Raw genomic sequence first — 27,386 nt, 5'->3', positions numbered from 1 at the left:
TAAATATACAGTGAAGGATGGCTTAACAGCCAAGTACTCTCCAAGCCTTCAAGAACGCTTCTTGGCATTGTTGAACTCGCGAACGGTGATCTGGCAAGCCACCTCCTGGCAGAGGCGGCGACGGCGGCTCAAATCCAACTGGGAGCCGAACTCCAAACCAGAAGCACGCTCAACGGCCTCGAGGGGAACCTCGAAGTCGGTCAGACGCTTGTCGTTCGCAATGCGAGCATTGGGCAAGACGAAAGCACCAAGCGCAACCTTGGCAGTAGGTGAGTTGGTTCCGTCCTCGGCGTAGACCACCTTGTAGAAGTGGGTAGGCACAGCGACATTTGGTGGGGTACCGATAACCTCGTAGTTCACGCGCCACTTTCCATCGGGGTCACGGTGAGGCAGGTATAGGGGACCAGTCACGATGCGAACGGAGGGGTAAGTCTTCGTAAGATCGCGGCACCAGGTCTCGAAATGAGCCCAGTAGTCACGGTTGAAACCCTCTCCGACCTGGGGGCACATGTTCGAGAGAGAGAAAGTGCCGTCCATGGCGTCCTGGGACCACTTGGCATCCGCAGCGGGAACTTGGTGGCCGCGATCGTAGCCAGAGCGGAAGTAGTCGGACAGCTTCGCGCGGAACATCGTCGGAACACTGGTGTCTTCGAAGAAGGTGCTCTTCTTGCGGTCTGCATTGTTGATGGCCAATGATTGCGGTGTGATGTGCTCGGCTACCCAGGACGGGTTACGGGTGCGGCGATCAAAGGCACCGTGGAGAGGGAGAGAGGAGAGCTCGTCGGCAACGGGTCCGGGGAATCCATACTGGAGGATTCCGGCTGGGTTCACGGGGCCGGTGGTTTTGGTAGGTAGAGTTGGGGGAGTGATTGTCGAAGCGCCGGCAGCGGTGGGTGTTGGCAGCTGTTGTTGCGGCTTAGAGGGTTTTCCGGAGTAAAGGAGGGCAGTGACACCAGCACCGGTGGCTGCACTGGCAGCAGCGATGACTGCCAAAGTTGCTTTGGACATGGCTGAGGTGTTGGAGTCGAAACAAAAAGACCCAAAAAAGGGAACCAAAATAAAAAGTGAGCCGCGGGCCAATCAGCGTCCCACATGGGAAACCGCATACAAAGCCCTCGCGATACTCGCACCGCCTGTCTCTCTTTTTATATTCGAGATCACAAGTGTGTTGTCAATATATCATGTGTGTCATCTGATACGATCAAGTGCGTCGGGCCCGAAAAAGTAACGAGAGACAGTCCCCTTGCGTGTGCATCTGTCCCGAGATTCACATCAGCAGATCCGACTATCACACCCAGAATGAACATGAAATCTTCATCGGCTCGCCAGTGCTATGGACAAGCTATGAGATCGTCTACCTCATGTGTGAAGCTTGCAGCTCAGGAGAGGCCATGAGTAAGGCTCATGGGCTGAGTCGGACATCCCAGCTCCTAGTCCCAAGAGGGGGAGAGGTGAGAACCTTGTGGGCAAAGAATGCACCTGGAAGGCAAGTCCGATCGAGAGACATTAAAACGCTCAACCTCATGCCTTCCCAAACTGTGAATCTTCCAACAATCTCTGGAAGGCGTTGACCGCCAACCACGTCCCGTCGAATTCAAATTACATCATCTCCGTTTTCTTCACCTCCACACTCCGCTATGGCTTCCAACGACCTGAGGGGGTGGGTCATGAGCATTGTCTCGGGCATCGGTATGGGTCGCCAATAGGAGTTCAAGACTATGTGCTAATTTCATCCAGCCTGCGTTCTCGGTTCATCCATAATCTGCGTCGATGTGCTGGTGCGAGTGGTTTCCCGCCGCAAGAGCTTCCAGATTGCCAACAGTAGTAACTTCCTGTCGGCATCGCTATGCCTGAGCGCTGGCGTGATGGTAAGCTATGGAATGACCAAAGTTGGATCACAGTGCTAATGCGATCAGCTCTTCACTTCCCTGTATAGCATGCTTCCCAATTCGAAGCAGTACCTCACCCGCGCCGGCTTCTCCCCCTCCGTTTCGGCCTATATCCTTATTGGTCTGTTCATTGCCGGGGTAGCAGGGATCCAAGCCGTGTCCGGCTTTGCACATAAATTTATTCCATCGCATGTCGTCGATTGTGCGCATACTCACGGCGAGTCGGAGGATGATCCCGAACGCGGCGAAAGCCAAGTCGAAGACGAGTTCGACCACACACACCGTCATAAACAAAGCATGAACGAGAACACAGAGCGGACACCGCTCCTGCGTCCCGCGGAACATCCGTCATTCAAGTCCACCCCGGCGGTGGTACAACGAAGCCAGCACACCGAGCCACCTAGGCGTCGCGAGACCACGCGGGCCATGCTCACACGCCGGATCTCCTCGCTGATGGGTGTTAAGCCTACCTGCGATGAAAACGGACCATGCTTCGGCGTCTCTCAAACCTGTGGGCGCGAATGCACCAAAGTCCTACCACCATCCGCCAATGAGATCCCTCGGCCTGATCTAATTCACCGAGAAAGCATGTCTGCGCCTCTCGATGCTGAAATCTCTCAAGCCGAGCGCGATCTTGGCACAAATTTTCAGCCCTCGGATGGAGGTTACTTTGACAACATATCCGCCCAACACGCCCTGCCCCCAGTTGCTTCATCCGCCTCGTCGCAGATAGTGTCACATGCTGTTCCTCCCCCGCATCTGGGCCGTGACATCTCCCACGACTCCCACGATCATGAGGACGAGCCTGACTCTGAGCGCCCCAAATCTGCACCTGGAAATCCTCACCATCACCACGTTCCCCAGAACGCTTTCTTGTCCATCGGACTGCAGACCTCGCTCGCGATCGCCTTGCACAAGCTGCCCGAAGGATTCATCACCTATGCCACCAACCACGCGAGCCCAACTCTTGGGTTTACAGTGTTTTTGGCTCTTTTCATCCACAACATCGTGGAAGGATTTGCCATGGCCCTCCCACTATACCTGGCTCTGAACTCCCGCTGGAAAGCCATGTTCTGGTCTAGTCTTCTTGGAGGCATTAGCCAGCCAGCCGGTGCCGGCATAGCCGCTTTCTGGATCTGGAGTACCGGCCAACGCGGCAGTGGAGATGAAACAGGTCCTTCATGGGGCATATACGGCGGTATGTTTGCTGTGACAGCCGGTGTTATGACCTCAGTTGCGTTGCAGCTTTTTAGTGAAGGGCTGGGCCTGACACATCACCGTGGCATTGGTATCGGATTCGCTGTTGCAGGCATGGGGCTTATGGGACTGAGCTTTGCTTTGACTGCATAACCGTTGATAATCCTCTGTTCTGCATGGGCATGCATGGATATAGACTTGTTTGGCGTTGCAAATTACGACCACTGTGCAAATTCACACAGGTACATGCGCATATTTTTACCAAAACATACATGTGGGCCAATGGCTCTAGTTACGTTAGAGACTCAAGTAAATGAATACAAATTATGACATGAAATCATGCACAGGTTATAGGTACACTTGCAACTTTAGTACAGAAAAACTGTGCTCATTCCTACGTTGGTATCAAGGGAAATATTCAAAACTGCGATAATCATGACATTTGACTGACTGCTTGGACAATTACAATTTGGTCCTTTATACACATTGAAAAACACAAAACGCCAACCTTATTTTCAAAATCTCCTCATAGAGCCTGGACTGAAATTCGTCTCGGGGCACCACTGCCATACAACCCAGCTCCGCTCGACTCGCGCAAATGGTTGTGGTGGGCCTGACCCTCTTCCTCCAAATCTTCCACATCAATACTGAATCGTCGAGGCTTAGACCAAATACCAAATTGTTCGCCGCCATTCGCCTCTCCAACACTCTTAATCTGCTCAGACTGCACACCAAAGCGATCAGCAAGAGACTGGAACAGACCAGCATGCGCCGAAGCCCTCTTTGAAGTCTGGCCGCCCAAGCGGGCCTGCGCACGACGCAGCAGCTCCATGTGCTGAGAAGCAGTGTCCGCGGCACGCTCATGACCCTTCGCATCCGAGTCACCGAGCAAGTCGTACAGAATGCCCTCGTGCAAAGCCGCTGCAGACTGGTGGTTGTCGGAGGCAGTGAAGAGGCCAGAGAGAAGCTTCGTCATTTCCAAAGTGACGGGATCACAGCTTCCCCAAACCTGTCGCAGATTGTAGCAGATGTCGCGACACAGCTGGATAGAAGAGTCGATGTGGCCGCGACAGAAGCGTGTTTCGACAAGACGTCGCCCGATCCACACGACCACGTCGGGGGTCCAGGTGCGTTGGACGATTCTGGAAGTCCAGAGCTGGGAGAGGATTCCTTCTAACTCGTCGAACATCTCGTATTCACCTAGGAGGGTGATGATGTCGTTCAAGTCGCCGAAGGGCAGGTCCACCATTTCGATACCCATGGACTTCGAAGAGGACATGATGTCTTGCAAAAGAAGTTTAGACTTCACTGACATGCCGTGGTAGGTCTTTTCGTCGGTGCATTTGGTTGCCTTGTGACCGCTTAGGTAGAGGCAAATCTGAGTGGCGGTCTTGATGTTGTCGTGTTTGCTCAGGCCATCAGTCAGATGCAGGAAGGAGTGCAGGACACCCGTCAGGATCGCCGCCTCCTGGAAACGGGAGGCGTTGCATAGTTCACGGACCAAATTTGTGGTCGTGTTGAGAATACTGGTAGCGTAGTTCTCGTGGTGAACCTCCCGAAGGCAAATTTGATAGAACTGCTGGACGATTTCCTTGTCACCCACATTGGTGGCAGACAGGTTGGAGCAGAAGTAGTCGTACAACTTGTCCTTGGTGTCATTAGCAGCGCTAGTCCGCTTCTGGTCATGCTGGAGAGTATAGAGAACGTGACCAGAGATGAGAGTGGGAACGAAGTCATGACCAGAAAGGTTCTTTGAGAAGGTCTGGTAGGTTCCCATCTCACTTGACATCTCCTTCATGATTTGGTCATAGCTGGCACGTCTGCCGAAGACTTCTTCGAAGGCAGCAACGAAAACAGCATCGCGGCGGTCACCAAGGGCCATGGCCGAAGCTTCGGGGCTGTAGACCACGCGTTGGCGAAGTTCGTCAAGCACATTGTTGCCGCCTTCAATAAAGCCACACTCAAGATAGATGCTGGCGATTCTGCGTGCCCAGTCACCAATCATATCAGCATCACCACCGGCATGCAAGACATCAGTAGAGAAGGTGTGCAGTATGGCATTTCCTTGCTGGACGGAAGTAGTAGTGCCCTGTCGAGAATGCGCAAGAGCAAGCTCTCGCAGCCAAGAGAGTGTGGTAGTCGAGAAGTATCCTTGTGTCTTCTTAGCCAGCTGGAACTCTTCGGTGTATAGCGAGCGAGCTTCGCTAGTCGAGTCATGCTTTCGAACAAACAGCTGTGCCAACTTGTGCTTGAGCGTGATGGGCAATGGAACAGTCATCTGGTCAAGACCCTTTGAGGCCTCTGGGGTGGCAACCCACTCGTTGGTCTGCAGTGGAAGCTTGTACAATGTGATGGCTTGGTCCATATACAGGTCGTTGGACTCGCACAGCTCGGCGAAGAGCAGAGTAGCGTTCAATGTCTTGTGGCTAGTCTCACCATGCACGTGGCGGCATGTCATGACATAGTCAGAAGCAACCTGCCAGCGCTCTGAAAATGGAGAGGTTCTTCTGGTGGTCAGAATAGACATATAACCAATGTATGTCTTTTCCAGAGTCCGGTCCAGAAGAGTGTGGTCATAAGACTCCTCCTTGTTGTCCTCGACAACCAGTGTTGGCCAAAGAGCTCGGTAGACTTCCAGAGCAGAATCCCATTGCATTTCTCCTTCATAGAGAGCGATCAGTGCAATCGCGGCTTCGATGCCTTCGGGGGTGATAGTTTTTTCCCGCGAAGTAGCCTTGAAGATGCGCTGATAAGTACCCTTGGCTTCACCGTTCATTTCCAAACGAGTCGCCAGAGCAGCCTCAAGGTACATGTTATCAATGGTGTGCTTGTGAGTTTCTCCAAGACGAGAAGCCAAGAAGTTGCTCACAGTGTGGAGCAAAGTGAGCGCCTTGGTAAATTGGTAGGAAGTCTCGTAGAATCCAACAACAGCCTTGGCAACAGCCAGCACAGATGGAACAGGAACCCTATCGGAGGCGATCAAAGAGCCGAAGGCATTCTGGTAAACTGTCGTAGCCTGCTCCAGATGCAGCCTGCGGAAGTGACAGTAAGCCAGAACAAGAGCCAGGTCTGCCGCAGGAGGTGCAAGCTCATGCGGAAACTCCTTGTAAGACTTTTCTTGTTCCACTGTTGGCCAAATGTGCTGCATGACGGCCATGCAGCATTCACTGGCCTGTGCAAAGTCTGCCTCGCGCACATAGATGCTAGAGAGATTGTGACACATAATCAAGGTAGTGACGGTCAGGTTGGCCGAGCTAGCGGAGATAACATCTAGCAGTTCAACCAGCAGCTTGCGGTCTTGGAGAGTGAGTGACGATGCGTCTTCAATGGAGACAGCATTTGCCATACTCTGAGCGATAGATAGCGCCAAAGCTGTCGACTCCTCAGAGTACTCCTGGTGGGTTTCCTTGTAGTAACGCCACATGAGCACTGACAAAGAGCGATCAAGGCTGTACATGTGCATCTCACGGGTCTCGGATTTGAGAAGCGACACGCGCTGCATCATTTCCGCGGAATGAATACCCGTCACCTCGAGATCAGCGACCAGCTCCCGAATGATGACCTCGGCCTCATCATTTCGTCCCTGGCGGCGGAGGAACTGATAGTACACAAGAGCAACGTTTGACTTCTTGTCCATCATATCGACAGAGTCGATGTCGCGTGAGTTGAGTCCTGCCCAGAGGCTTGAAAGTACAGCTTGCGCATGAGCTATGTCATTGTTCTTCTCGTACATCTCTGCCATGTACAGAGTGTAACTGATGCGGCGCTCATCTGTGACCTCCATGGTTCGAACGACATTGTCATACTTGGTTCTGGCGATGTCGCGGCTCATCTCATCACTTCCGGTAGTGGAGAATTGACCAGTCAAGAAGTCTGCAGTCTCCGATGACTGGTGCGAGTTGGTACCGTACTTCTGAAGGACCTGCTGATAGAAGTGCTTTGAGATGAAGAGGCCTGACCCGTTGTCGCCTCGAGACTTGTACATGCCGACAATCATTCCAAGGTACTTCAATCGCTGGCTGAAGCTAACACCAGTGATCTCAGAATCAGTCAAGATAAGGTATTTCATAATGTCTTCTTGCTGCGATGTCATTGTGCCTCGTTCAGCGAAAGACTGAGTCATCATTTCGGCACAGGTCAGAGTGATGGCGTGTGACTGTCCAAGAAGTTCTTGGCTCAGCTTCCACGCCTCATAGCAGTGCTCATCGGCATGGCTGGCGTGTGCTAACTTTGACACACGTGCGCTGAGGACCAGACTCTGCAAAAAGGCAATAGACTTCTCGCCGAGAACCAAGCGTCGGATATCACTTGCAAGTCTGTAGAGCTCAACCACACTAGACCGAGAGAATTGGGACTCGCGGCAAGTCAGCTCCAGGCGAGCAAACAGAACGGTTGCAGGCATGAGCTTCTTGAAGCCAGAAGTGAAATGGAACTCTCCGTCATCGGTGACGAGAGGAGAGGACAGGAGATGCGATAGCCAATAGCGCGCGGTGTATTCCAGAACGACATACTTGTCGAAAAGCTTGTTGCGCTCCTCCATGCTTAGCTTGTCAAGAGATACATCGGCTTCTTCGCTCACGCTCAGTTGCACACAAGACAAAGATCTGGTGAGTAAGTCGTAGTGCGCATCCTTCAGGCTGAGTTCGGCTTTTCCTTCGCTCTGCGTGGCATGTTTGATGACATGGTCACGAATGCAGGTGTGTGCAAAAGACACGACTCCGTCGCGGGTCATGACCAGAGGACTCAGTGCATTCAAAGTGTCATAGCTATCCTTCGGATACTTTGAGAGGTAGCTGGGCCCCTGAGGGTCCACGTTGAGCAGATGTTCAATCTCTTCCACAAGCAAGGGTCTCTCGGCTGCAGCGAGCCACGAAACAATGCTGATCGTTCCCTGCTGGCTGAGGTCAAGATTTTTGGAATGGAAGTCGAGGAGCTCCGGCATGTTTTGTGGCAAGCCTTGCACAGACGAAACGGCTTGGTTCAGCGTCTTCTGCTGCTTGGCATAAGCAACCGCCATTTCAGCCCAGCTGAACGAGCCTTGAGAACGACCAACGATAGCAGATACCGCAGCCTTGAACTGATTGCCCTTTTGTGTGTCAAAGCTCGCACTAGACGAAAGTAACTTGTTGACGTAAGACGTAAGATCTGTCTTGGTTTGCGCAGGCTGGATGACGAATTGTTGAATACCCTTGGAATGCGACTTCGTGCTGAGTGGTCGAGTAAAAGCAATCATCTTGGACCCAGCATTTTGTTGGGATAGTAGATCGCAGAAGTGGTCAAGGCATGCCATGGCGTCTGTATCTCCGCCCTTGATCTGATCAATTCCATCAACCACAAACATGTATTGAATGTTTGATGAAAGACCAGCGCGGATACCCTTCCAAAGAGATTCTTCGACTGCATCATCTCCAGCCCCATCAATTGCTCCTTGTGCGGCCTGGGCAACCTCGACGAGAACAGCCTCTTGAGTGACCTTGTCGCTCACAGAGTGGTCCAACATCTGATGCAAAACACCCTTCAGGATTCGCAAAGGCAATGTGGCGACGGGAATATCGGCCCCTATTATTTGTTAGTCATTGAGATATTAAACAATCCTTGGTCTCACTCACGGATGTTGTAAGGAACTACGTTCCAGCTGTCGTGCTCCGCTGACTCTTGCAGTCTTTCAACTGTCCATTGAGCCAATGCACTCTTTCCAGAACCGGGACCACCTGTAATCACCATCGCAGGGGAGCTTGAGACAGTGAAGTCGTAGAGCGTGTTGTTGAACCACTCGAACGATCCGTCGGCGATAGAGTGGGCGCGGGAGTCCAGGATGAACTGAAGAGGGCGGTCTTGAACGCCGAGGAATTGACGCAGGCTACCAAGCTCGGGCGATGAATAAATCAACGAGCTACCCTCCACAATCTTGGATGTGTGGGCATCGACGATGGTGTTCCAATGAGTTGAAAAGCGCTTGGCGTAAGTCACAAAGGCGGAATCGACGTTATGACCAATGACTTGATCGGATTCTTTACTCTTCAGGCCCTCGACGCAACTTGTAGTAGTGCTACACACCATCTCGAGTAAGTCGGCAAAGACTGCCGCAACCTCTGGCTGCAACTCAGGGGATGCTTTGTAGGCAGTCTCATACTGCAAGAGCAGATATATGCCAACGGCGACACGACCGTAGCGGCCAAAGACGCTCTCGAAGACATCCGTGTTGTCTATGTCAGACTATTGAGAGCATTAGCATTAGCATTTGACTTGAGATGATTGCTTGGGACTTCACTCACCTCTAATAGAAGGATAGCAAATCCCCAGATGAGCGTCGCGGCCTCGGTAGCAGCAGGTGCGAATCCTCCGACGGATTGACGGAGAGCATCAACGGCATAGGCCAGTCTCGAGGCCCATCGCAAGCTGCAGTCTAGTCTGCTGCCATCACGAGGCATCCAGCGAAGACGCTCGGAAGCGACAGCATCGAAAAAGGCATCAACGTTGGTGCTACGCTTACTTATCTCACTAGAAGACAAGCCCAGCTGAGCCTTGCACTTTTGAGACACGGCCTGAACCTTCTCTTGGAGAACAGTGAGCTTATAACCACCACTGCTCAGCTGCCTGACAGTGCGCTTGGTGGTAATTCCATTGACAACGTTGGATTTGGAGCCCGAAGATTGAGCGTCCCCAAAGCCAGCCTTTCCGTTATCGAAGCCACCTTTGCTAGTGGTACCAGAAGCACTGGCTTGTCGAATACCTCCACCCACAATACCTGCGTTGTTTGAGCTGCTTTGGGTGTTGTTCAGTGCCCCTGAGGTACCCCCTTGTAGAAGGCCTGCGCTGGCGAGGCCCGCTTGGCTCGAGCCACTGAGACCAGTGCCGGTGGCTCCATAGCCGGTGGTCTGCTGCATTCCGCGGCTTCCTTCACCTACAAAAATTGCTTTGTTCGATTTGGATGCACCGCTAGACATCTTCTCGTTTGCAGCGCTTGTGGTGGTGGGTCGATAATCGCCAGACTCATCGAGTCCCCTTGGGGTTGAGCTACCCGAGGCCTTTGCGGCGCTATCAGAGAGGCTACTCTGGCTGCTGGCTGCGTGGGCGTAGGACGGATATTTCTTTGCCAATCCTCGTGCGTGCGCACGGTCATATCCACCCACAGCGGCAATACCTCCACTCTTTGGGCTTGTGGATGCATAGTCTTGGGTCGTTGCTGCGCCTGATCTAGCAGTCGAGGTCTGTTTTGTTGTCAGGCTTCGAACTTGTGAAGTCTTGCCCGTAGCACCCTTGCTTGCGCCGTAGCCTCCTGTGAGAGCAGCAGCAGCAGCAGCGCCTTCGCCTACTTGTTGGGAAGTCAAAGAGCCTTGTCTATCGAGATGAGCTTTGTCGAGATGGTATTTTCCGGACGAATCTGGACCTGTGGACTCCTGAGAGACATCTTTCCCACCAGTGCCGTCGTCAAAGACATCAGGGCTGATCTCCTTTTGGTCATGGAGCTCATTCTCAATGAAACTGTCACTGTAGCCACCTCCAGCAACCGCAGTTCCAGACTTAGCTTGGTCTGATGGGGTTTCTTTCTTCCCACCAGGGTCTGTGTTTGAAAAGTCTTTCTGTGCTGCGTTTGCTTCGGTGGCATCGGCGCCGGTATCCTTGGTGGCTTCGGTTCTTGCTTCCGATAGAGCTTTGCTGTTGATCCCTTTCTGAATGATCGTTTCTCTGCCATCCTTGTTGTGATAGTTTTTCTCTTGGAATGTTCCAGGAACAGTGATGGGCCCTTTGCGAATGTCGTAGTTGGGCTCGAGGACACCAGCTGCCACACTGCCTCTGCGGTCTGCTTTTTTATTTCCTTTTTCTTCGGCCTTGTTCTCTGTGGTTTTCTCGGTCGACTCGGTGTTTTGTTTGCTGCGGTCATTTTTCTCGCTATTGTCGATTCCTTGTTTCGCTGGTTGGGTTTCTGGTCGCTCGGAGTGTGTATTTCTCTGCTCGATATTCGACTCTCCAGTGGAGGCCTTTCCGGTGCTGTCTTGTCCAATGCCGCCCTTGCTGATCTCTTGGCCAGCTTGCTGTAGGTTTTTCTCGTTGGTATTTTCTTTGTTGTTTGCTGTACTACTCGATGCTCCTCCAGCATCACCTTGGCTCGATTGCTTCTTGGTGGATTGGCCCTGGGTGATGACCTCTTTGGCACCGCTGAGATTTCCGTGGCTCATTTCATCCCGGATCGAGGAGCTTCGTTCAAGAATCTCGCTGCGATTTCCTCCCTGGCCAGACTCTCCTTTGCTTCCATGGCTCATAGACAGCCTCTTGCTCAATCTCTTGGCAAATCCGAGGTTTTCAGTCCGCTCGCCTTGGGGCAGTTTCGGGTTTGTTTCTTCGGCAGCCATAATGATGTGTTGATGGGTATGGGCTTGAATAAATGTATTAACAATAATGTGATCGCAAATTCAATAATAAGTCAAATAATAATGTCGTGCAGTCGTATTGTTCAAATGTCATTAGTGTGTGATGAAAACGCAGAGTTAAACCCGGACTTATGGAACCTAAATAGTGTTAACAGCAATCCTCGCTCTTATTGCATCATGATTTCATTTCGGTCATATCCGATGTATGTACACTCCCAGCAGAGGGGTATGACTTGGCGTCTGAGACGACAGGTTTGCTACTTTGCATCAGAACCAGGGCATCGCGTTGCTTGGAAACTGAGGTCCCCAGGCAATCCACAAAATTGAAAAGGGCCTCTGTGTCATTCAAAGTACATAGAAAAAGTCGATGATGCTGAACCTCGTGGTAGTGGGCGGGATTGGTGGACTTGCCGGGAGCTAGGGCCCACTTGAGCTGGGGAGCTTCGTCACAGGGTTCTGGTGCAGAGTGTTTGTTTGACTGTGGTGTCATGTTTCCGACGAATGTCAATTATTCTGTCTTGCTCAATAGTTTCAACAGCCATGCAACATGCATTGAGCATCTCATGGACTAGCTGGGCATCAATCGCCGGTGAAACAAAGGGGTGAGCGTGCCGAAGCCCCTTCCAATGGAAAGTCGAAAATTGGGTCGGGTCGTGTCGATGTCATCTCCTTGTGTGGGGTAATTGCCGGGAGGTTGATATGAGCTCAGTGTCCCTAGCCGAACGTGTTTCTATCAGTGACGTGTAGACTGACCGAAAGATGGAGCAAATTAGAGGATTGGGGTTGGTGGAGGCCCGGCAGCCCCCGGCGCCGATCTGTGATTATGTAAACAACGCCACCTGCAACTTTAATCTGACTCGTCGATCCACGGTAGTTCTGCACTTGGACATTGAATCAAGGACAAGTGAATCGACTGAGCCTTGGTAGGTATCCCGGATCATCCGACTTCAATTCGGTGAGGTCACTTGGTTTTGTTGTGCGATGACATACCGAGGAACAGGAACAACCGCTGATTCATGACATCGATAGATTTGAAGAGCCTGGGACTCTCTCATTCCACAGGGTCTACACCACAATTGTCTCCCCAGTGAAGTTATATCATCAGAATCTTTCCTAGCACGACATGACTCATGTACATGTGGCCAGCTTAGCCCCGGTTGGCAGACTCACAATCCTCATTTGTAGAGCTTGGCTGGAATCGCAATCCCCACGGAGTAGTTAGAACAGAACTTGGTCTTTATCAAAACCAATGTTTTCACTCACATATTGTATTCCATCCCATAGCCTGATTGGTCTCATTGTATATGGTTAGCACCATGCGTCCCACATAGACTGATAACATGACAAGGACCACAGCACGTTGTGGGTAGACTGTCCTTCCCTTTGGCTTTCCTTCTGTGGCTCAGCACTTCTCAAATATCCGTTTGTGTTGCAGCAAGCTTGTTGGTGGTCCTTCTGTATACCAAAAAGGCTTCGCATACAGTGCAATTCAATGGGGCATGAAGCACTGCGAGTATGTATTTTTGTTTCCCTGGCCCAAGGTATATCGATCTGGATCCGCATGTGGATGTTTCATCACGACTAGGCCATTCTCAGGCATGGTATTTCTCTGGCGGTGTGCGAACTGGTCGATTGAACGTTGAGCGTCTTGATCGAAGCGCTTTTTGTATACCTCAGCAATACCTCATCAAGCTTGATGATTTCCAATGACAGCTGAAGATTGAAGGGGCAATTCCAGGAGCAAGTGTGTCTGGTCACTTTACCAGTTGTCGCGTGAAATGACGCATCAATAGGACAGCTGGTCTCGTGTAAAGAGACCAAGCCAAATTTTTCGATCGCGCCTGTCTCAGGCATCTCGTGGTACTCGGTATGAGGAATGACCTCGGGAGGGGAGGAAGTTCTGTTGGAGGAGCTTCGGACTCCATCTTGGAATGTGAGCGAATATGCGTCTAGGGGATATTGGGCATGTCAGCATTGTAGAGTGTTCATTCGAAGGGTTATACTCCACATGACTGGCTTCGAGACAAGTCCAGCTTGAGGAGCCAGTGGCCCTTCTTGCTGCCGTGAGTTTGCTGGGCTGGTTGGACATTGATGGACGGTTGGTAATGTGGGGCCTAAAATCGAGCTCGATTCTCGTTGATCCGTTGGTTCAGATCACAAGTGGAATTTGGGAAGCGCGTGGAGAAGTAAAAGAGTCAAAGGAATTGTTGTGGTGGGGGACATTTGGATGGACAAACTTGTCTCTGGTTGGGGTACAATGTTTGAAAACTTTTTGTGTGCCTAGTCTGGGGTATCTTATCTGGTCAATGGTACGTCCTGGGAGGTTGGAAGGAATCTTGGATTGAGTGAGTTTTTCTCGTAAAATTCCTGTGTCAAGAAACACCTATAAGACCCTGTTGTGTTGGCATTTTATCCAGCAGTGGGCTGTTGATATCTCATTTGTAGAGAGTTATGACATTTGAAAGAATCTGATCATAGCAAATATTTGGGTATCAATAGATTGGTTTAGTTGTGGAGAGGTCAAGTTGGGGAGAGAGTATGGGAGGGGATGGTATCGAAAGAAGTTTGGGAGTTGTTGTTGATAGGCAGATGGATAGAGCCTCGTGTCAGAAGAGAGAGAAGGGGGAGAAAAAGGAATGGAATCAAGGCGTACGGCATGATGTGGATCATCAAAAGAGATGACAAAAACATTCTCATAGACGTTTGACGGTCTAACCTGCATGGACCCACACGGTGGCGGCTCAGAGCTCGTAAGAGATGAACAGACGATAGCAGCTTAAGAAAGCAGACCGTAATCACAGACCGTGCCCCACTCGGGTACTCACCGGTCTCAGTCCAACCTGCCACGGTCTCTCTACTAAGTAACGTCAAGGCAAAGCCAAGCCGCGTAGAGTTTACCTAGTGTGGCCATCCGAAGATCAAGGGAAGAAACCAATATGGTAAGCCCTCCGTAGTAAGTGGCACCAGAGACCTCAGAAACCCAAAGCCTTACCCGGTAGACCACCCGGGGAGAATACACCATATATAGGCTTAAGTGCAATTTTACCATCCTTCTCAAATCTTGACATAGGTCGCTTTGCCCTCCTGGAATCAGGATTGCTTCCCTCCTGAGCGTCGTAGATACTCCAAATTGAGGCAAACTGTTTTACAGCAGTGGGCATTGTATAATCACTAGTCTGAAGCCATTTCATGTATGCATTGGGGTACAATTCTGATACCAAGGCTTGTGAGTTACTTTGCTCTTCAGTTGTGGGGTGAAGATGTCTGTTCACACAAAATGAGGAAGGAGCTAACCCCATCTCGGCGGAGGTTGGATGTTCGACTCGCGCTCTGGTCCAATTGCTCATTTCTCTACCCTTTCAATCCATTCTTATTTCTTTCAACCACTCCCCAGCACAACTGTTGGTCTCATTGTCAACCTCCGGTGTTGATGCACAGTTTATAGATCGAAGTCTATATCCACCTACCGTTGGACGGAAGCGAGGTTGCTCCACTTTTACCCGCCACGACCCACCCCCTCGCTACCTTAATTGGACAGCCTCAGAAGGCAAGTCGTTCCGGGATCGGACACCCGCACCATTTGTGCCCATCATGGATTTCTCAGGAACGACATGTCGAATAACTGGAAGCCTGATCACCCATGACGCGCCAATCCAAAACGCGCCGAACGCGCTCGCTAGGCGGCTGTAAAACATGCAAACGCCGGCATGTCAAATGCGACCAGACTCACCCCAGCTGTCAGACATGCACTGCCATGGGGCTAGCCTGCGAGGGCTTTTCTGACGGGGTGCATTGGATGTCTGATAATAAATCTGGGTCTTCTCAAAAATCGACCACCGGTAAACGGGGTCATCTCACTAGTCTGGGAATAAGACACCATCTTTATACTGGTTTGCGGTGATCCAACTCAACCCCCTCGTGACCTGACTGACCAGAGGATTAGAACAATATAGACGTTCGATGGGCGCTCTTATTAGCAAAGGTCTTGTCTCGGGCTCTATCGATGCCTCTTTGCAAGAGATTGACCTGAGGTCGCAAGATCCCAGCTTTGTTTCCAACAGTGAGACTCAAGTGGGACCTTTTGCAGTCCTCAGTTTTTCGGAGAGTTCTATGTCTATACGACAGCAAGAAATCACCCAGGAAAGATCAGATCATCCCATGACTCCGTCGCCCACGCATCTTGATGGTTCAGCATTTAACCATCTATCATATCCACTTTTCGATATCCCGGGCTTTTCAGACGAAGTCTTGCAGTGGTCGGATCTCTTCAACACCGGTGATGACTTCCAAGCGATTCTTTCCGATCCTTCTTTTGGCCTTGGGGGCCCTCTGGATTTCCAATGCTCCTCTCAGATGGATGATCGAATCATTGCAGTTGATTCGGCACTGAAAAATGCTCCACATCAGCCATCCATTCTTGAGCAACCAATCGCTCCAATAGATATACTGGCAGATGCTGCATTTCTCTTGCAGACTTTCCAAAAAGACATTGTTCCTCAGATGACTGTCGTTCCTCTTGCTAAAAGCCCCTGGAACATGTTGAATGTTCCCCTTGCACTGATAACATTGGGAGAATTGACTATTATGGAATCTCAAGACGTTAAGCATGCACAACAGGCGAATCTCTATAGCCTACTTGCCTGCTCAGCGAGATTCCTAGAAACGAGTCCTTCGACAGAATCGTTTGGCTTATCACCGCGGGCTCATTGGAAAGAGATTGCAGACCAAGCCTACTCTAAAGCGAGAAGCCACATGGATATTTCCTTGGTCAAAGAATTGAACGGTGTCAACAAAGCCAAACTAAAAGATCAACTCATGGCTCTTTACGGGCTGATTGAAGTTGCTGTGCGTTGTTTTTCACTGGGATGATGCTGAAACACCAACTAACACATGTTAGATTTTCTCCAATAGGTACTTGGATGCCCGAAAATATCTTATTGATGCCGAAAGACTTCTTCGCTTCCGAGCATTGGCCAAATGTGAGATTTCACAGAAACTTCGGCTTCTTTTTAATATCTACGGATGGCTTCGTCTCATTGGTGAAAGCACATATGTCTTACACAACTACATGCCATCAGACTCGTTTATCAACAATCTCAACGTAAACTGTCAGATTCACAAAACACCTGCAGGTGAGAAGTCCATGGCGGAAATTCACGAGCGCTGTCGTCGAATAGATGACTTTCTCTATTTCGAACACTCGGAGGTGGATCTCAACATTGATGAGCCTAAAGACCGAAGGTTAGACCTTCCGGATATTCACTTACAGGACTCCCGGATGTCAGTCGAAAGCTTGTGTCAACAGGTGTATGGAATCCCCGAAACGATGTTGAGCTTAGTTTCACAAACCACCCGGCTAGCGAATGTTATGGAAACATTGCAGAACGCACATGACTCAAATATACCGATTAGCGACTACGTTTGGAAGACATTGAAACGACGAAGGACACGTCTTGAAAACGTGATCAACTCGTTCAGGGATCGTGAACTTGCTTCAAGCACCGGTGAAATCTCGATCTCGCCATATAAACTCATGGTACAGGCTCTGAACACCGCGCTGGTGATATTCTTCTACAGAAGAGTGCGACAAGTTCATCCGGCGGTGCTGAGTGGATATGTTGATCACATAATTACTACATTCCGAGAATGGCTAGCACTCGTCAAAGATGGGAGTCCAGTCGGCCCTGGGGCCCTGTGGCCAATATTCATCGCCGGGTGCGAGGCGATGACCAAGCCACAGCGAGATGCCATCTTGGATATAGTAGATCAGGCCGGGATTAAGAGCGGTCTCGCGCCCTTCAAAATCGCCAAGGATATCATGGCAGAAGTTTGGAGGACACGGGATCAACAACAGGCGGTTAAGGTTGGAGATCCTCTCCCGAGTTGGATCGATGTTCTGAAAGCTCAAAGAATATGGCCCATGTTTTGTTGATGATTATGTCTGATTATGTCGCAATGATTGAATTCCAAAATGAGTGTTGATTCCCCATGCATCAGTCTAAGATGCTACTGTTTTATAAACTTGCGGAACGGCTTGCCATTTTCCACTCCTTGTACGCCGCAGTGCACGGCGTACAACTATTATCCTTGCGGAGTATTCAGTCACGACTATGTTAGTTTCCTTCGTTGCTCTAGATGGCAGGGAGTCCGGTTTGAAAGTTCAGAAGTGTCAGAAGTGTCAGAAGTGTCAGACAAAGATGTTCTAAACGTGGTGACGACACCCCAGTCAAGTCATGTCAAGTGTCCAATTTGAAGAGCGTAAGCCCCACCTGCTCCGACGCCCACTTGGGGAGGCGTGGGTTAAAATTGCTGGTTCTGTCTCAAGATCTAGTATACCGATGTTTGTAGCCCGGTGGGCCTCCGGTTCCAAGGGTAGGATTCCAAAGCTGACTACAAATGATATGGGCTCGGTGCATGTACACAAGGACGACATGTCATGAATGGATGAGAGCGTGGCAGGTCTAGAACCTTGACTTGTCGCAGTCTGCACCACTGATAAATCTCATAGGGCAGTGCAATAGACTGTCGAGTCCGATGTGCAGTTGAATGATCTGAGACCCAACACTTCCAAGTCGCAAATCGACACCTCGATCTTATCCCGGGGCGAGCGGATCCAATCTACGGGTCGAGTGTTGAAATGTGAGCGCATTCCATGTCCCAAATAAAATCACAATATTATGCCATACACCGCAAAAACGTCGAAAAAGAAGCAGAGTCCATTTCTGGATTGGAAATGCAATTCATGGAACAGCCTATGTAAAGAGTCAAAAAATGACTCTGGTCTAGTCTGCGCCTGCCCGTAGACAGCTCACATCTAGCCACAGCTTTCCATCCTCAGACCGCCATGGGTATCCATGCAATTTCCGAGCAACCTCCAAATAACCCATCCGTTACCAGCAAAAAAAATTCAAGTGAAGACGAAGAAGCGTGATATCATCCGTACAAGTACCAGCCGTATCTGGTGTGCTTTCGTTCGTTTGGGCCGTGGTCGTGCCGTGGTTATGCGAAGATTTTCATCGTAGAACTCGACTAGCCGATCGCGGCTCAGTTGGTTGTTTTAACGACTTGAATAATTTATTGGCCGGGGTTGGGGTTCATCTGTAAATGACGCCTGGTCAGCCTTCTGTTCCTGTTGTTCGGTTCTGGTGTGTGGCGGTGTCGCGAATATTTTGTCGGGGTTGTGTGTGTGTGTGTGCGTGGGGTGAGTCAGTTGGTATGTACCTTGCGCTTGCCACCGGTCATGGTAACGTTGACGAAACGGCGAGTGTAGAGCACACGCTTGTAGGCGCGACCCTTGGGGTTCTTCTTCTTCTCCTGGGGCTCGACCTGGATGCAAAATTGTCGTTAAAACGAGTGTTCCGGCTGAGGGCCACTGCGACCGTATTTCGAGTGGCGTTTGTCGAATTTTGGGTATAACTCACCTTAGGAGTAGCAGCCTTGACCTTACCGGCACGGGCGAGAGAGCCGTGAACCTTACCCATGTTGGATGATTGACGTTGATGAACGGGAGATGGAAGTGGTGTGTAAAGCGATTCTTGAGTCTCGATTGAGTGCAAAATTCGGGAGTGCGACCTGTGTGGGGCGGCTTAGCGAGCACTTTCGGATTCCGGATTAACTCAGCCCTTGTGGGGGTCATGTGATTGGTGAGGTAATCCGGAGTTAAAAGGCTTGGCATTTTCTCTCCGAAGTAGACGGGGTGAGCACGAACCAGTATAACCGCTAGTAGTTATGCGCTGCAGTTCCAAGTCAATACCTAAAAGGTTCAAGGATAGTAGACAAACTCTTGAATGGATTAGTCCAAATAAATATGAGATCTATATTCTGATTCCTCCCCTTTATGACTCAAAATTAATGGTGACACTGTGAACCCATGACTCATGAGTCTAACTGCTATCATGGATGCTCATTGTACAGGTCTCCCTCAACGCTATGCACGATAGTTCAATAGTAAAAATACAAGTAAATCGCTCTTCGCTGTACATTCAAGCACCTTTCGCCTTCGCAGCAGCCTCTTCCCGTTCCCTCTTTCTTGCCAAGTACCGCTCCTTTGCACTGGAAACATCTCCCTCGGTCTTGCGGCTGCGACTCTTCTCCGCAATCTCCTTCTGCTTGGCAGCCTCGGCCTCCTCTTCTTGTCGTGCACGTTCCTCGTATTGACTGGCAACCATGTCTGTTTGTCGAGCTCTTTGGGCAGCGCGAGCGTTTTGATGGCCAGCCACTGGTCGAGCAGCGGGACGTGGGGCTGCTTTGGGGGCCGGTGCCTGAGATTTCGGTTTAGGTGCGACGTTCAAACCTGCCGACAACAACTGGCGTTTGTCGACAACTTGTCCCTCGTCGTTAACAGCAACACGAGCACCGTGGGAGTTGAGATCCTCAGCCTTCTGGGCCTCAGTCTTTTCGTCCTCGCCCTGTGGTTCTTCTGGAAGCTCGCCTGCTTTAACACGACGAGCAGCTTCGTCCGCGGCTTTGACGGCCTGCTCATGTTGTTCTTCGCCTCGAGAAAGAACGTCTCGATAGAATCCGATCATGCCGGAATTTCCGCTCTTTTTCCGACGTTCTTCCTCCGCCTGTTCACGGCGTGCCTCTTCCTCCTCGGCCTTTCGCAATTCCTCTTGCTGTGCCTTGTATGCAGAAGTGACAAACTTTTCCTTGTCATCAAATTCTTCACCTTCAGCTTCACGTTCCCTGGCAAGTTGGCGGTCCTTCGCGCGGAGCTGATCACGCTTCCTGATCTCTGCGCTTTGTAGCAAGTTTTGCATGTATTTCGGAGTTTCGCTCTTGGTATTGTTTTCCGTAGATTTGGATGGTTTGGCGTGCAGGCTGTCGTATACAGCATCATATGAGTAGATAGAGGGATCAATTTCTTCGGCTTCCTTTGCATGCTTTTTGCTGCTGTGCATTGCTGAGAGGTTGGTGAAATCTTTATTGAGGCCGGTCGAAGTTTTTGACTTTGTCTGGTTCAGCCCCAGATGCATTCCACCTTGTTTCTCCTTCTCCTTTGCCTCATCTTCGTCCTCGTCATCTGCAAACAGCGAGTTCTTGCTGAGTGGTTTGATGGCTGGCTTGGCGGCACCTCCGAATTGCATCTTGCGCTTCGGCGGTGGGCCTGCGCCTTGTGGCTTTGCCTTCGGTGTAGGCTCCTCTATTCCTCCAAGTGTAGTCACTTCAACTGCATCGGTTTTCTTCTGGTCATCTTCATCGCCAGAGTCATCATTGAAGACATTCTTCCTCTTCTGGCCGAGGGGGTTCCCTGGTTTTGGCCCCGTGGGCTTTTTATTTCCTAGGCTCAGGTTCATTGGCATTTTCGAGCGTGCGCGTTGCGTCTTAACTCGGAGCAGTAATTCGAAGGCTGGCTTGAATGCCAGATATGCAGTTGTGTTGGCTTGAGAGTTGTCGAGGTCAAAAAGTTGCGACTGCGATACCGAGTGATAAGAGAGCTGTTTATCGCACATCACGTGGTCAGCCTTCATGCGGGGGAGATTGGGGTATTGTTAAAGTGTATGAGGCACAAAATGTGCCCAGGTGGTTCGAACACTGTTCCCAAATCACAATTGTGCATTTAAAGTATCCGAAAGGTCTGGTGGATTTTGAGGTCATAGGCACTAGCAAATGTTGCTGGTGAATCCAAGTGAGCTACAAAATTTGGAAAATATATAACTGATGATCACATACAATCTGCCCAACATTCATAATCGCAATGTCCGAATTTATGACCTTACAAGGCTATAAATGACACGTGAAAAAAGATAAAGATCATGCTAGAGACTTTATATTCGCTAACATTCATGGATTCAAACACAGTCCAATTAAGCTTAGAATTGTAAATGTATTGCGCCTGCCCAGGTCCACGGGTGCCAACAAACTTACCTCTTATCGGCCACGTGATCTAGATGACGCTAATAAACATCCTCGATGGCTTCACCTTCGCATCTTTACCTCGGTTTTCACGATCAGCCCAACATGTCGTATTACTTCACCATACTGTCACCGACTGATACGCCTCTATTCAATATTGCGTTTGGCACATCCAAGGGTGGTGGCGATGGCATTGCCCGCTTCCGCTTCCCAGAGACCGCGCAATACATGAACCAGTTCATTATCCATTCAAGTCTGGACATATTGGAAGAAGCACAGTGGACGAATGGTTCAATGTGAGTTAAAACCCCATTTTATACCCCCACATGCCTCAGGACAGACCCAAAAATCACCGCGGGCCGTCAGGGGATCACACCCACCTGGACCAGCCACCCACCACATCCAAAACCAATTGACTCGCGAAACCCGAAGCTAACTCTGCCGCACAGGTACTTGAAACACATAGATACATATCCACCAGCGGCAGCCTACATTACAGCATTCCTGACACCCAGCGGTGCCCGATTCCTCCTACTACACCAACCCCCACATCTCCCCTCGTCAACAAGCACCGGCGGCGGTCTGGGATCATCGTCATTACTGGGATCAGCGGGATCGACTACTCGCGCCTCGTCGAGCTCTATCGCCGCGAACCCTACCTCTCCGCAGACCGAGGAGGCCGTGCGCCAATTCATGAACGAAGTCTATGAAAACTATGTGAAGACGGCTATGAACCCTTTCTACAAGCAAGGCATGGAGATCAAGAGTCCGGTTTTCAGAACGCGGGTCACTGCCGCTGGTAAAAAATGGCTTTAGTCTGGGTTTGTCTCCCATCTGGTTGATGAGCGTGGCGTTTGTGGAAATGTAATAATATCTCAGGGCTTGTTGCTCTCTGTTCTGACAGCATTGTCGGGACTTGGCTTTGTATAATGAAAGACACTTAGTTTAATGACCAAACTGCAGATCGATTGGAGTACTTGTTTAGAAGGTGAACGAAGAAAATTGAAGGGTATCTAGTAAGGTTGGATGCCATTTTCAAATGGGATATCGATGTAAGCAAGATTTTTGAGCCACGAAAAGCTGATGAAGATAAATGGATCTGGCATCAACTCAGATCCCAGTCCTGAGTCCTAGTACTGTCAACCTGCCTAGGGGAAAATCCGAAAAAAAGAAGAAACAAGATGCGCTCTGCAGCACCTGTAAAGAAAAGTGAGAACTCCAACCCAGAACTCCGAAGATATCCGCCCGGCCCAGTGTCCAAGCAAATCGCTAAAATGACGAAAAAAGACTTAGGCCGTCATGTGAGGAGCCAGTTTCTTCATAGTGACAGCTTTGAAGTTATCGACGGCATGAATGACATCTTCCAACTTGGCGACGGTTCCAAATATTCCACCTTCCATCTTGACAGATTCAATTGTACCTAGATGCAGGGATGGCTCGGCCGCCGCAGTTCCGTCTTCCAATACAACACAGTCAAAGCCTCGGTCGTTGGCCTCGCGCATGGTAGTCGAGACACACACGTCGGTAGTCACACCTGCAATAACCAGGTTTTTGACTCCTTTGTTGCGCAACAGCAGTTCGAAATCAGTGTGCGCAAATGCACCACGTCCGGGTTTGTCAATTACTGGCTCACCAACAAGAGGGTAAAGTTCATCAATGGTGTCATGGCCAAGTTCACCACGGATGAGTAGACGACCCATGGGCCCAGGAGAACCGATACCTAAGCCCGATGCATTGTTGCGAGACCGATAAGCTTCGCGACTGGAAAGAGTGGACAAGTCGGCGCGGTGACCTAAATCCAATTAGTCTTGTATATTTGAAGGCCTTGGTTTGAGGGCATGCTTACCCTCACGTGTGTGGTACACCGGAAAACCACCGGAGCGGAACGCATGAAGTAGTCTTTGAAGGCGTGGAATCAAAGCCTGTGCGGCAGAGATGTCATAACCCTGATATCCCATATACCCTTCTGGCAAACAAACTGAATTTGTGTTAGTCGCAAGGTCCGGACAACAGGCTTGACGCACTTACAGTCTTTTTGCATATCGATGATGACAAGTGCAGTAGTGTATGGAGTAAAAGATGCATCATGCGGCCAATCATATGGGATGGCTGGTAGTTGACCCTTGCGCACCTTGTGGTGAGGAACTTGGCGTGGCTTCTCAATGATGGGGCCATGGTTATGCGTGGCATTCAACACGGTCAGGCTCCAGATACCCGGAGAGCCGGCCGCGACAAGCATGAAAGGGCAGTCCATCAAGCGTGAAGTTCTGCGACGCTTGCGCGTCTCCTCGGTCAAGCCGTTGCGTGGCCGATAGTGTCCGCCGCGATCACAGCGCAGCCATACTTTGGCAGTACGGCCGGGTTTCTTCTCGGTAGGGGTGCTTGATGATTTGACAACCACGTTGTAGCCATGTTCCTTTCCATGGTCTTGGACTGCAGCGAGAAGAGTTGCCCTATATCAAGATCAGTTGTTGAGATTGGTCCCACTAAGTAAGGGGCGCGAGAGCAGCTTACTTATCAGGATATGTACCTTCAGGCGGGGGTACTAATTGCATGGCCAGCTCCGGAATGTCTTGAAGGTCACTGGGCGCATCATCCAGGTTGAGGTCTGTGGAGTCTGCCATGGTGGGTGGATCGAGATGAACCGTTGCCTCACGAAGAGAGTTCTGTAAGAGCAGAAGAAGCCGTGAGTAAGTACATCAGACCATGTTCGCACGACCAGCCTGTGGGCCTGCACACTTGGGATAGATGGAGATTGGAAGGAGTCGGGGGTAAACAAGTGCGTGGAAGCAAATGGGGCGATCAACAATAATAAGAGACGCGTGCGTGGGCATAGCCCCCAGAGTGGTGCCTGGACGCAACAACCGCATGGTTATGGATAGTGTAGTTGCCAACCCGAGGCTCCTCCACGGAAATTGAAAAGTAAATAAAATCACTTACCACTCTGACTTGGTTGCCCTAAGAACCCAAAGACTGGAGACTGGGGACTGATGAATCCAGATCACGGGCGGAGGTCGATCAGGATCACTTCAGCTTCCAATGAGGTTTAGGCTCGAGTCAAGTGAGTGGCCTGAGATCAAAGGCGGAAACTAGTGCCTAAGGCTTCAAGAGCGGTGGCAGTGGCTGCACCCGATCGTCCAAACAGGGACTAGTGTGTCCCGCCCCTGACGACCGAAACAACAACATCGGTTTCTCCCAGCCCGATCTAATCTAACCCGCTTTGTGACAAGAGAGGCGGGTCGAAGGTAGGCCAACTTTGCATACTTTAGCTTGCATTCTTTGAATTCGCTTCCCTCTTTCAGCGGAGGAAACGTGAGCCCGACTACCACGATCAATCCCTTGCGTCACCGCCTCGGCGAGGGGCTCTTATCAACGCACGGTTGTTGACATCGGGCCACCACGAACCATACATGAGTCTTTGAGAGGGGCTGGTGCGATCTGCAGGGCAAGACAGCCTGGTGAATTGTGTCTAGTGACCTCGGCCAATTTTGGACGACACCCGTCGTCCAGACATTTCCCTTGCGACCGGTCTGGGTGCCCAACGCTCGAAGATGCCGGCCGTCGACGAGTCTCCTTCCGAGCGGAAGCATACGAGCAGTTCCTACAGAGATGAACTGGCGCACTACAAAGCCCAATATGAATCACTCGAAGCAGAGCTTGCGGATTTCCAGTCCTCCAGCCGGGAGCTGGAGACGGAGCTGGAGAAAGACATCGAGGCCTCTGAGAAGCGGGAGCGACAACTTAAGGAGAAGCTTGACACAATGCGATACGAGGTCGATGAGTGGAAGGTATACAAAATAACGCCAATTGGTTTTTTCTTCTGCGGAAACTGACATTGCGGCGACAGACCAAGTACAAGCAATCCAAGACGGAAGGAAACAGCGCGCAAAATACTCTTCAGAAAGAGATCACCACTCTCCGCGATGCGAACCGTACTCTACAGCTGAGACTGCGAGATATCGAAGTTGCGAATGATGACTACGAGCGACAAGCCCGGAACACCACCTCGTCCCTGGAGGACATGGAGTCCAAATATAACATGGGCATCGAACGCGGGGTTCTACTGGAAGAGGAAATGCGAAGCGGGGAGCAAGAACGAGAACAATTGCGGATCGATAACCAGCGCCTTCGGGACGAGCTGGCTGATCTCAAGATCGAGGCTGAGATTGTTCAAGAGAAACTCCGCAACGCCGAAGGACATGGCAACTTCCGCCGTCGCAAGCCTACGCCTCTGTACCACCGAAGCCCGGCAACTCCGCAGAATCTTGAGATCTTTGATCGCTCGCCTGGCACTGCTACTTCCTCCCCAGTCTTTGCCACGCCTCCGGCTAAACCGTCCCTTGCATCGGCCGCAGCAACTCCGCCCTCGCCTCCTATCTCCGAATCGTCTGTGAACATGCGAAAGTCTATCAATGCGCACACTACGCCCAGTTTCCCTCGGCAGAGGGAGCCGCTGGCGCCGAGCCAGTCAACTCTCGAACCCTTCACGCCCGAACCCAGACGCGAACCAGTACTCAGCCACGCCCCACTACTCACTCCCGAACTCCTTCTCTTGCCTATAGCAATGGCACCTTCAGCAACAGCAATGGCAATGGCCGCTCCACTCCCTCCATGTCAATCTCGTCTCGCAATAGCATGACAAGGACGAACAGCTCGCGGGTACCGGGTCTTCCAAAGTCTGGATCCTTGTACCAGATTCGTGGCTTGATTGGCAAGATGCAAAAGCTTGAAGAGCGCGTCCAATCAGCCAAATCGCGCCTGCCTGCGCCATCTGACACATCATCACTTGGTTCGCCTCGCTCGGGGTCTGTGGTTGGTGACAGCCCAGTTTCCTCATCAATCACCGTCCGCAGGAATTCCCGTAAAAGGCTGAGCAACAGCAGTCTCGGATCTTCTGCCAGAGACAGCGAAAGTGCTCCGTCTAATCAGCCTCAAAGTCGGCAGTCATTTGGGCGCACAGGCGAGAGTCGCCCGAGTAGCCGAACCAGCTTCTCCAGCCGCAGCTCGTTCAGCCAAAGCGTCCACTCGGGCGTTCCAGTCAATGGCAGACCCGAAAGTCGATCAAGCCGCCCCGGTGCCAAAACTCCGCTAGGGCATTACTCGACAAATCCAATGACAGAGAGCCGTCGACCTCGGTCATCTCTCAGCAACCACGGCGGTCAGCTCCCGAACATCGCAGGAATGTGCCTCATCGACGAGGACCATGATCAAGAAGTTCCTACTCCCACTACATCCCGCGTCACCCAGGAGGTCCGACGGCCCTCTGTGACGGCGACTCCCACCCCCGTAGTCAAGAAGCGAACTATCAGTGGGATCCCGGCACCCCGAAGCTTCAAGACCAGCATCGGACCCGGGTCTATGCCACCGCCCACTCGCAAGCCCACTGCCAACGACCTGGGAGAGACGTTCTGATTTCAATATTTTCACTTCTTGTTCCACATTCATGGAATATGCATGGGGAGTTTGGTGGGGTTCTGTTTTCTGCCTTGGTCGTTGCGGTGCATCCATGTTGTCTTCCAGATTTTACCATTTGATCTGCCGCATCTACCCCGGGCCAACGGACCAAGTTCTGGATATAGTCATTCCTCCCGTACAGATTTGCACTTTGATCTACCAGCTAGGTCTGGTCCATTGTGGCTCCCGGTGGATTCCGGGGGCCGTCCTAAGCTGTGTCTCAGCTCGTCTTTTCGTTCAATATCCAATAATACCCACGATGTTTATGCTCCATTTGAATCTTGCTCTGTAGGCCAATGTAATGTGTTTGGCACCGGGAATGGGTGGGATCTGAAGCCCTGTGATTGGTGCTCCGCGCGTTCTCAGCGAATGCCAACGGATGTTGAATCATGCAGATCGGCCAAATTGGAATAGCGTGGACGCCATGGTTTTTTTTATCGCCGGATCGGGGACGTGGAGTAAATTAAGTTATCTCTATAGTTCGCATGAAGATTCGACGTCAAGCTCCAGGGCTAGGCTGACCTCGGGACTCATGGGTATTAGGTGAGATTCCCAAGAGGGACTTCAAAATCCGAGTAATCCCTTTTGTTCCCCGTACTCCGTACTCCGTACTCCGAAG

The 27,386-nt window shown here is 51.0% G+C and overlaps 9 protein-coding genes across 9 annotated transcripts; 4 read left to right on the top strand and 5 right to left on the bottom strand.

Annotated features, from left to right (window-relative positions):
- Positions 1-48: 48 nt before the first annotated feature.
- Positions 49-1,008, bottom strand: N7506_002283 (DNA/RNA non-specific endonuclease; the record flags this gene model as incomplete). The annotated part of the gene is made up of 1 exon (XM_056951579.1): positions 49-1,008. One exon carries the CDS (start codon positions 1,006-1,008, stop codon positions 49-51), a length of 960 nt encoding a protein of 319 aa, XP_056817494.1.
- Positions 1,009-1,637: 629 nt separating this feature from the next.
- N7506_002282 (Zn(2+) transporter ZRT3) lies at positions 1,638-3,239 on the top strand (the record flags this gene model as incomplete). Its single annotated transcript, XM_056951578.1, has 3 exons — positions 1,638-1,689; positions 1,738-1,868; positions 1,917-3,239. The coding sequence occupies 3 exons, from the start codon at positions 1,638-1,640 to the stop codon at positions 3,237-3,239; spliced, it is 1,506 nt and encodes a 501-aa protein (XP_056817493.1).
- Positions 3,240-3,612: 373 nt separating this feature from the next.
- N7506_002281 (ATP-binding protein) lies at positions 3,613-11,440 on the bottom strand (the record flags this gene model as incomplete). Its single annotated transcript, XM_056951577.1, has 3 exons — positions 3,613-8,645; positions 8,696-9,302; positions 9,362-11,440. The coding sequence occupies 3 exons, from the start codon at positions 11,438-11,440 to the stop codon at positions 3,613-3,615; spliced, it is 7,719 nt and encodes a 2,572-aa protein (XP_056817492.1).
- A 3,658-nt stretch (positions 11,441-15,098) lies between these two features.
- On the top strand, positions 15,099-17,390 carry N7506_002280 (Zn(II)2Cys6 transcription factor; the record flags this gene model as incomplete). The annotated part of the gene is made up of 3 exons (XM_056951576.1): positions 15,099-15,355; positions 15,412-16,303; positions 16,356-17,390. 3 exons carry the CDS (start codon positions 15,099-15,101, stop codon positions 17,388-17,390), a joined length of 2,184 nt encoding a protein of 727 aa, XP_056817491.1.
- Positions 17,391-18,327: 937 nt separating this feature from the next.
- Positions 18,328-18,999, bottom strand: N7506_002279 (40S ribosomal protein eS30). Its single transcript, XM_056951575.1, has 3 exons — positions 18,880-18,999; positions 18,680-18,784; positions 18,328-18,556 (listed from the first exon to the last, which is right to left on the bottom strand). Exons 1-3 carry the CDS (start codon positions 18,937-18,939, stop codon positions 18,533-18,535), a joined length of 189 nt encoding a protein of 62 aa, XP_056817490.1. The 5' UTR covers positions 18,940-18,999; the 3' UTR covers positions 18,328-18,532.
- A 441-nt stretch (positions 19,000-19,440) lies between these two features.
- N7506_002278 (splicing regulator NSRP1-like domain-containing protein) lies at positions 19,441-20,910 on the bottom strand (the record flags this gene model as incomplete). The annotated part of the gene is made up of 1 exon (XM_056951574.1): positions 19,441-20,910. One exon carries the CDS (start codon positions 20,908-20,910, stop codon positions 19,441-19,443), a length of 1,470 nt encoding a protein of 489 aa, XP_056817489.1.
- A 508-nt stretch (positions 20,911-21,418) lies between these two features.
- N7506_002277 (TRAPP subunit TRS20) lies at positions 21,419-22,129 on the top strand (the record flags this gene model as incomplete). The annotated part of the gene is made up of 2 exons (XM_056951573.1): positions 21,419-21,609; positions 21,763-22,129. 2 exons carry the CDS (start codon positions 21,419-21,421, stop codon positions 22,127-22,129), a joined length of 558 nt encoding a protein of 185 aa, XP_056817488.1.
- Positions 22,130-22,602: 473 nt separating this feature from the next.
- N7506_002276 (cysteine hydrolase family protein) lies at positions 22,603-23,937 on the bottom strand (the record flags this gene model as incomplete). Its single annotated transcript, XM_056951572.1, has 4 exons — positions 22,603-23,105; positions 23,160-23,291; positions 23,342-23,766; positions 23,828-23,937. 4 exons carry the CDS (start codon positions 23,935-23,937, stop codon positions 22,603-22,605), a joined length of 1,170 nt encoding a protein of 389 aa, XP_056817487.1.
- Positions 23,938-24,864: 927 nt separating this feature from the next.
- nde1 (nuclear distribution protein NudE) lies at positions 24,865-26,725 on the top strand (the record flags this gene model as incomplete). The annotated part of the gene is made up of 3 exons (XM_056951571.1): positions 24,865-25,101; positions 25,161-25,703; positions 25,760-26,725. The coding sequence occupies 3 exons, from the start codon at positions 24,865-24,867 to the stop codon at positions 26,723-26,725; spliced, it is 1,746 nt and encodes a 581-aa protein (XP_056817486.1).
- Positions 26,726-27,386: the final 661 nt, after the last annotated feature.

This window comes from Penicillium brevicompactum, assembly GCF_028827555.1.
Source record: "Penicillium brevicompactum strain IBT 35665 chromosome Unknown utg000001l_segment0_segment0, whole genome shotgun sequence".
In the NCBI taxonomy this organism is placed as follows: domain Eukaryota; kingdom Fungi; phylum Ascomycota; class Eurotiomycetes; order Eurotiales; family Aspergillaceae; genus Penicillium; species Penicillium brevicompactum.
This window is presented reverse-complemented; position numbering and strand designations above follow the sequence as displayed.

What these genes read in the sequence shown, in the direction of transcription:
- N7506_002279 (XM_056951575.1), bottom strand. Translation starts at nt 18,939, where the DNA reads ATGGGTAAGGTTCACGGCTCTCTCGCCCGTGCCGGTAAGGTCAAGGCT. An exon ending in TCAAGGCTGCTACTCCTAAG is followed by an intron (nt 18,785 to 18,879) that starts GTGAGTTATACC and finishes TTTTGCATCCAG; the next exon opens with GTCGAGCCCCAGGAGAAGAA. An exon ending in TGACCGGTGGCAAGCGCAAG is followed by an intron (nt 18,557 to 18,679) that starts GTACATACCAAC and finishes CGTCATTTACAG; the next exon opens with ATGAACCCCAACCCCGGCCA.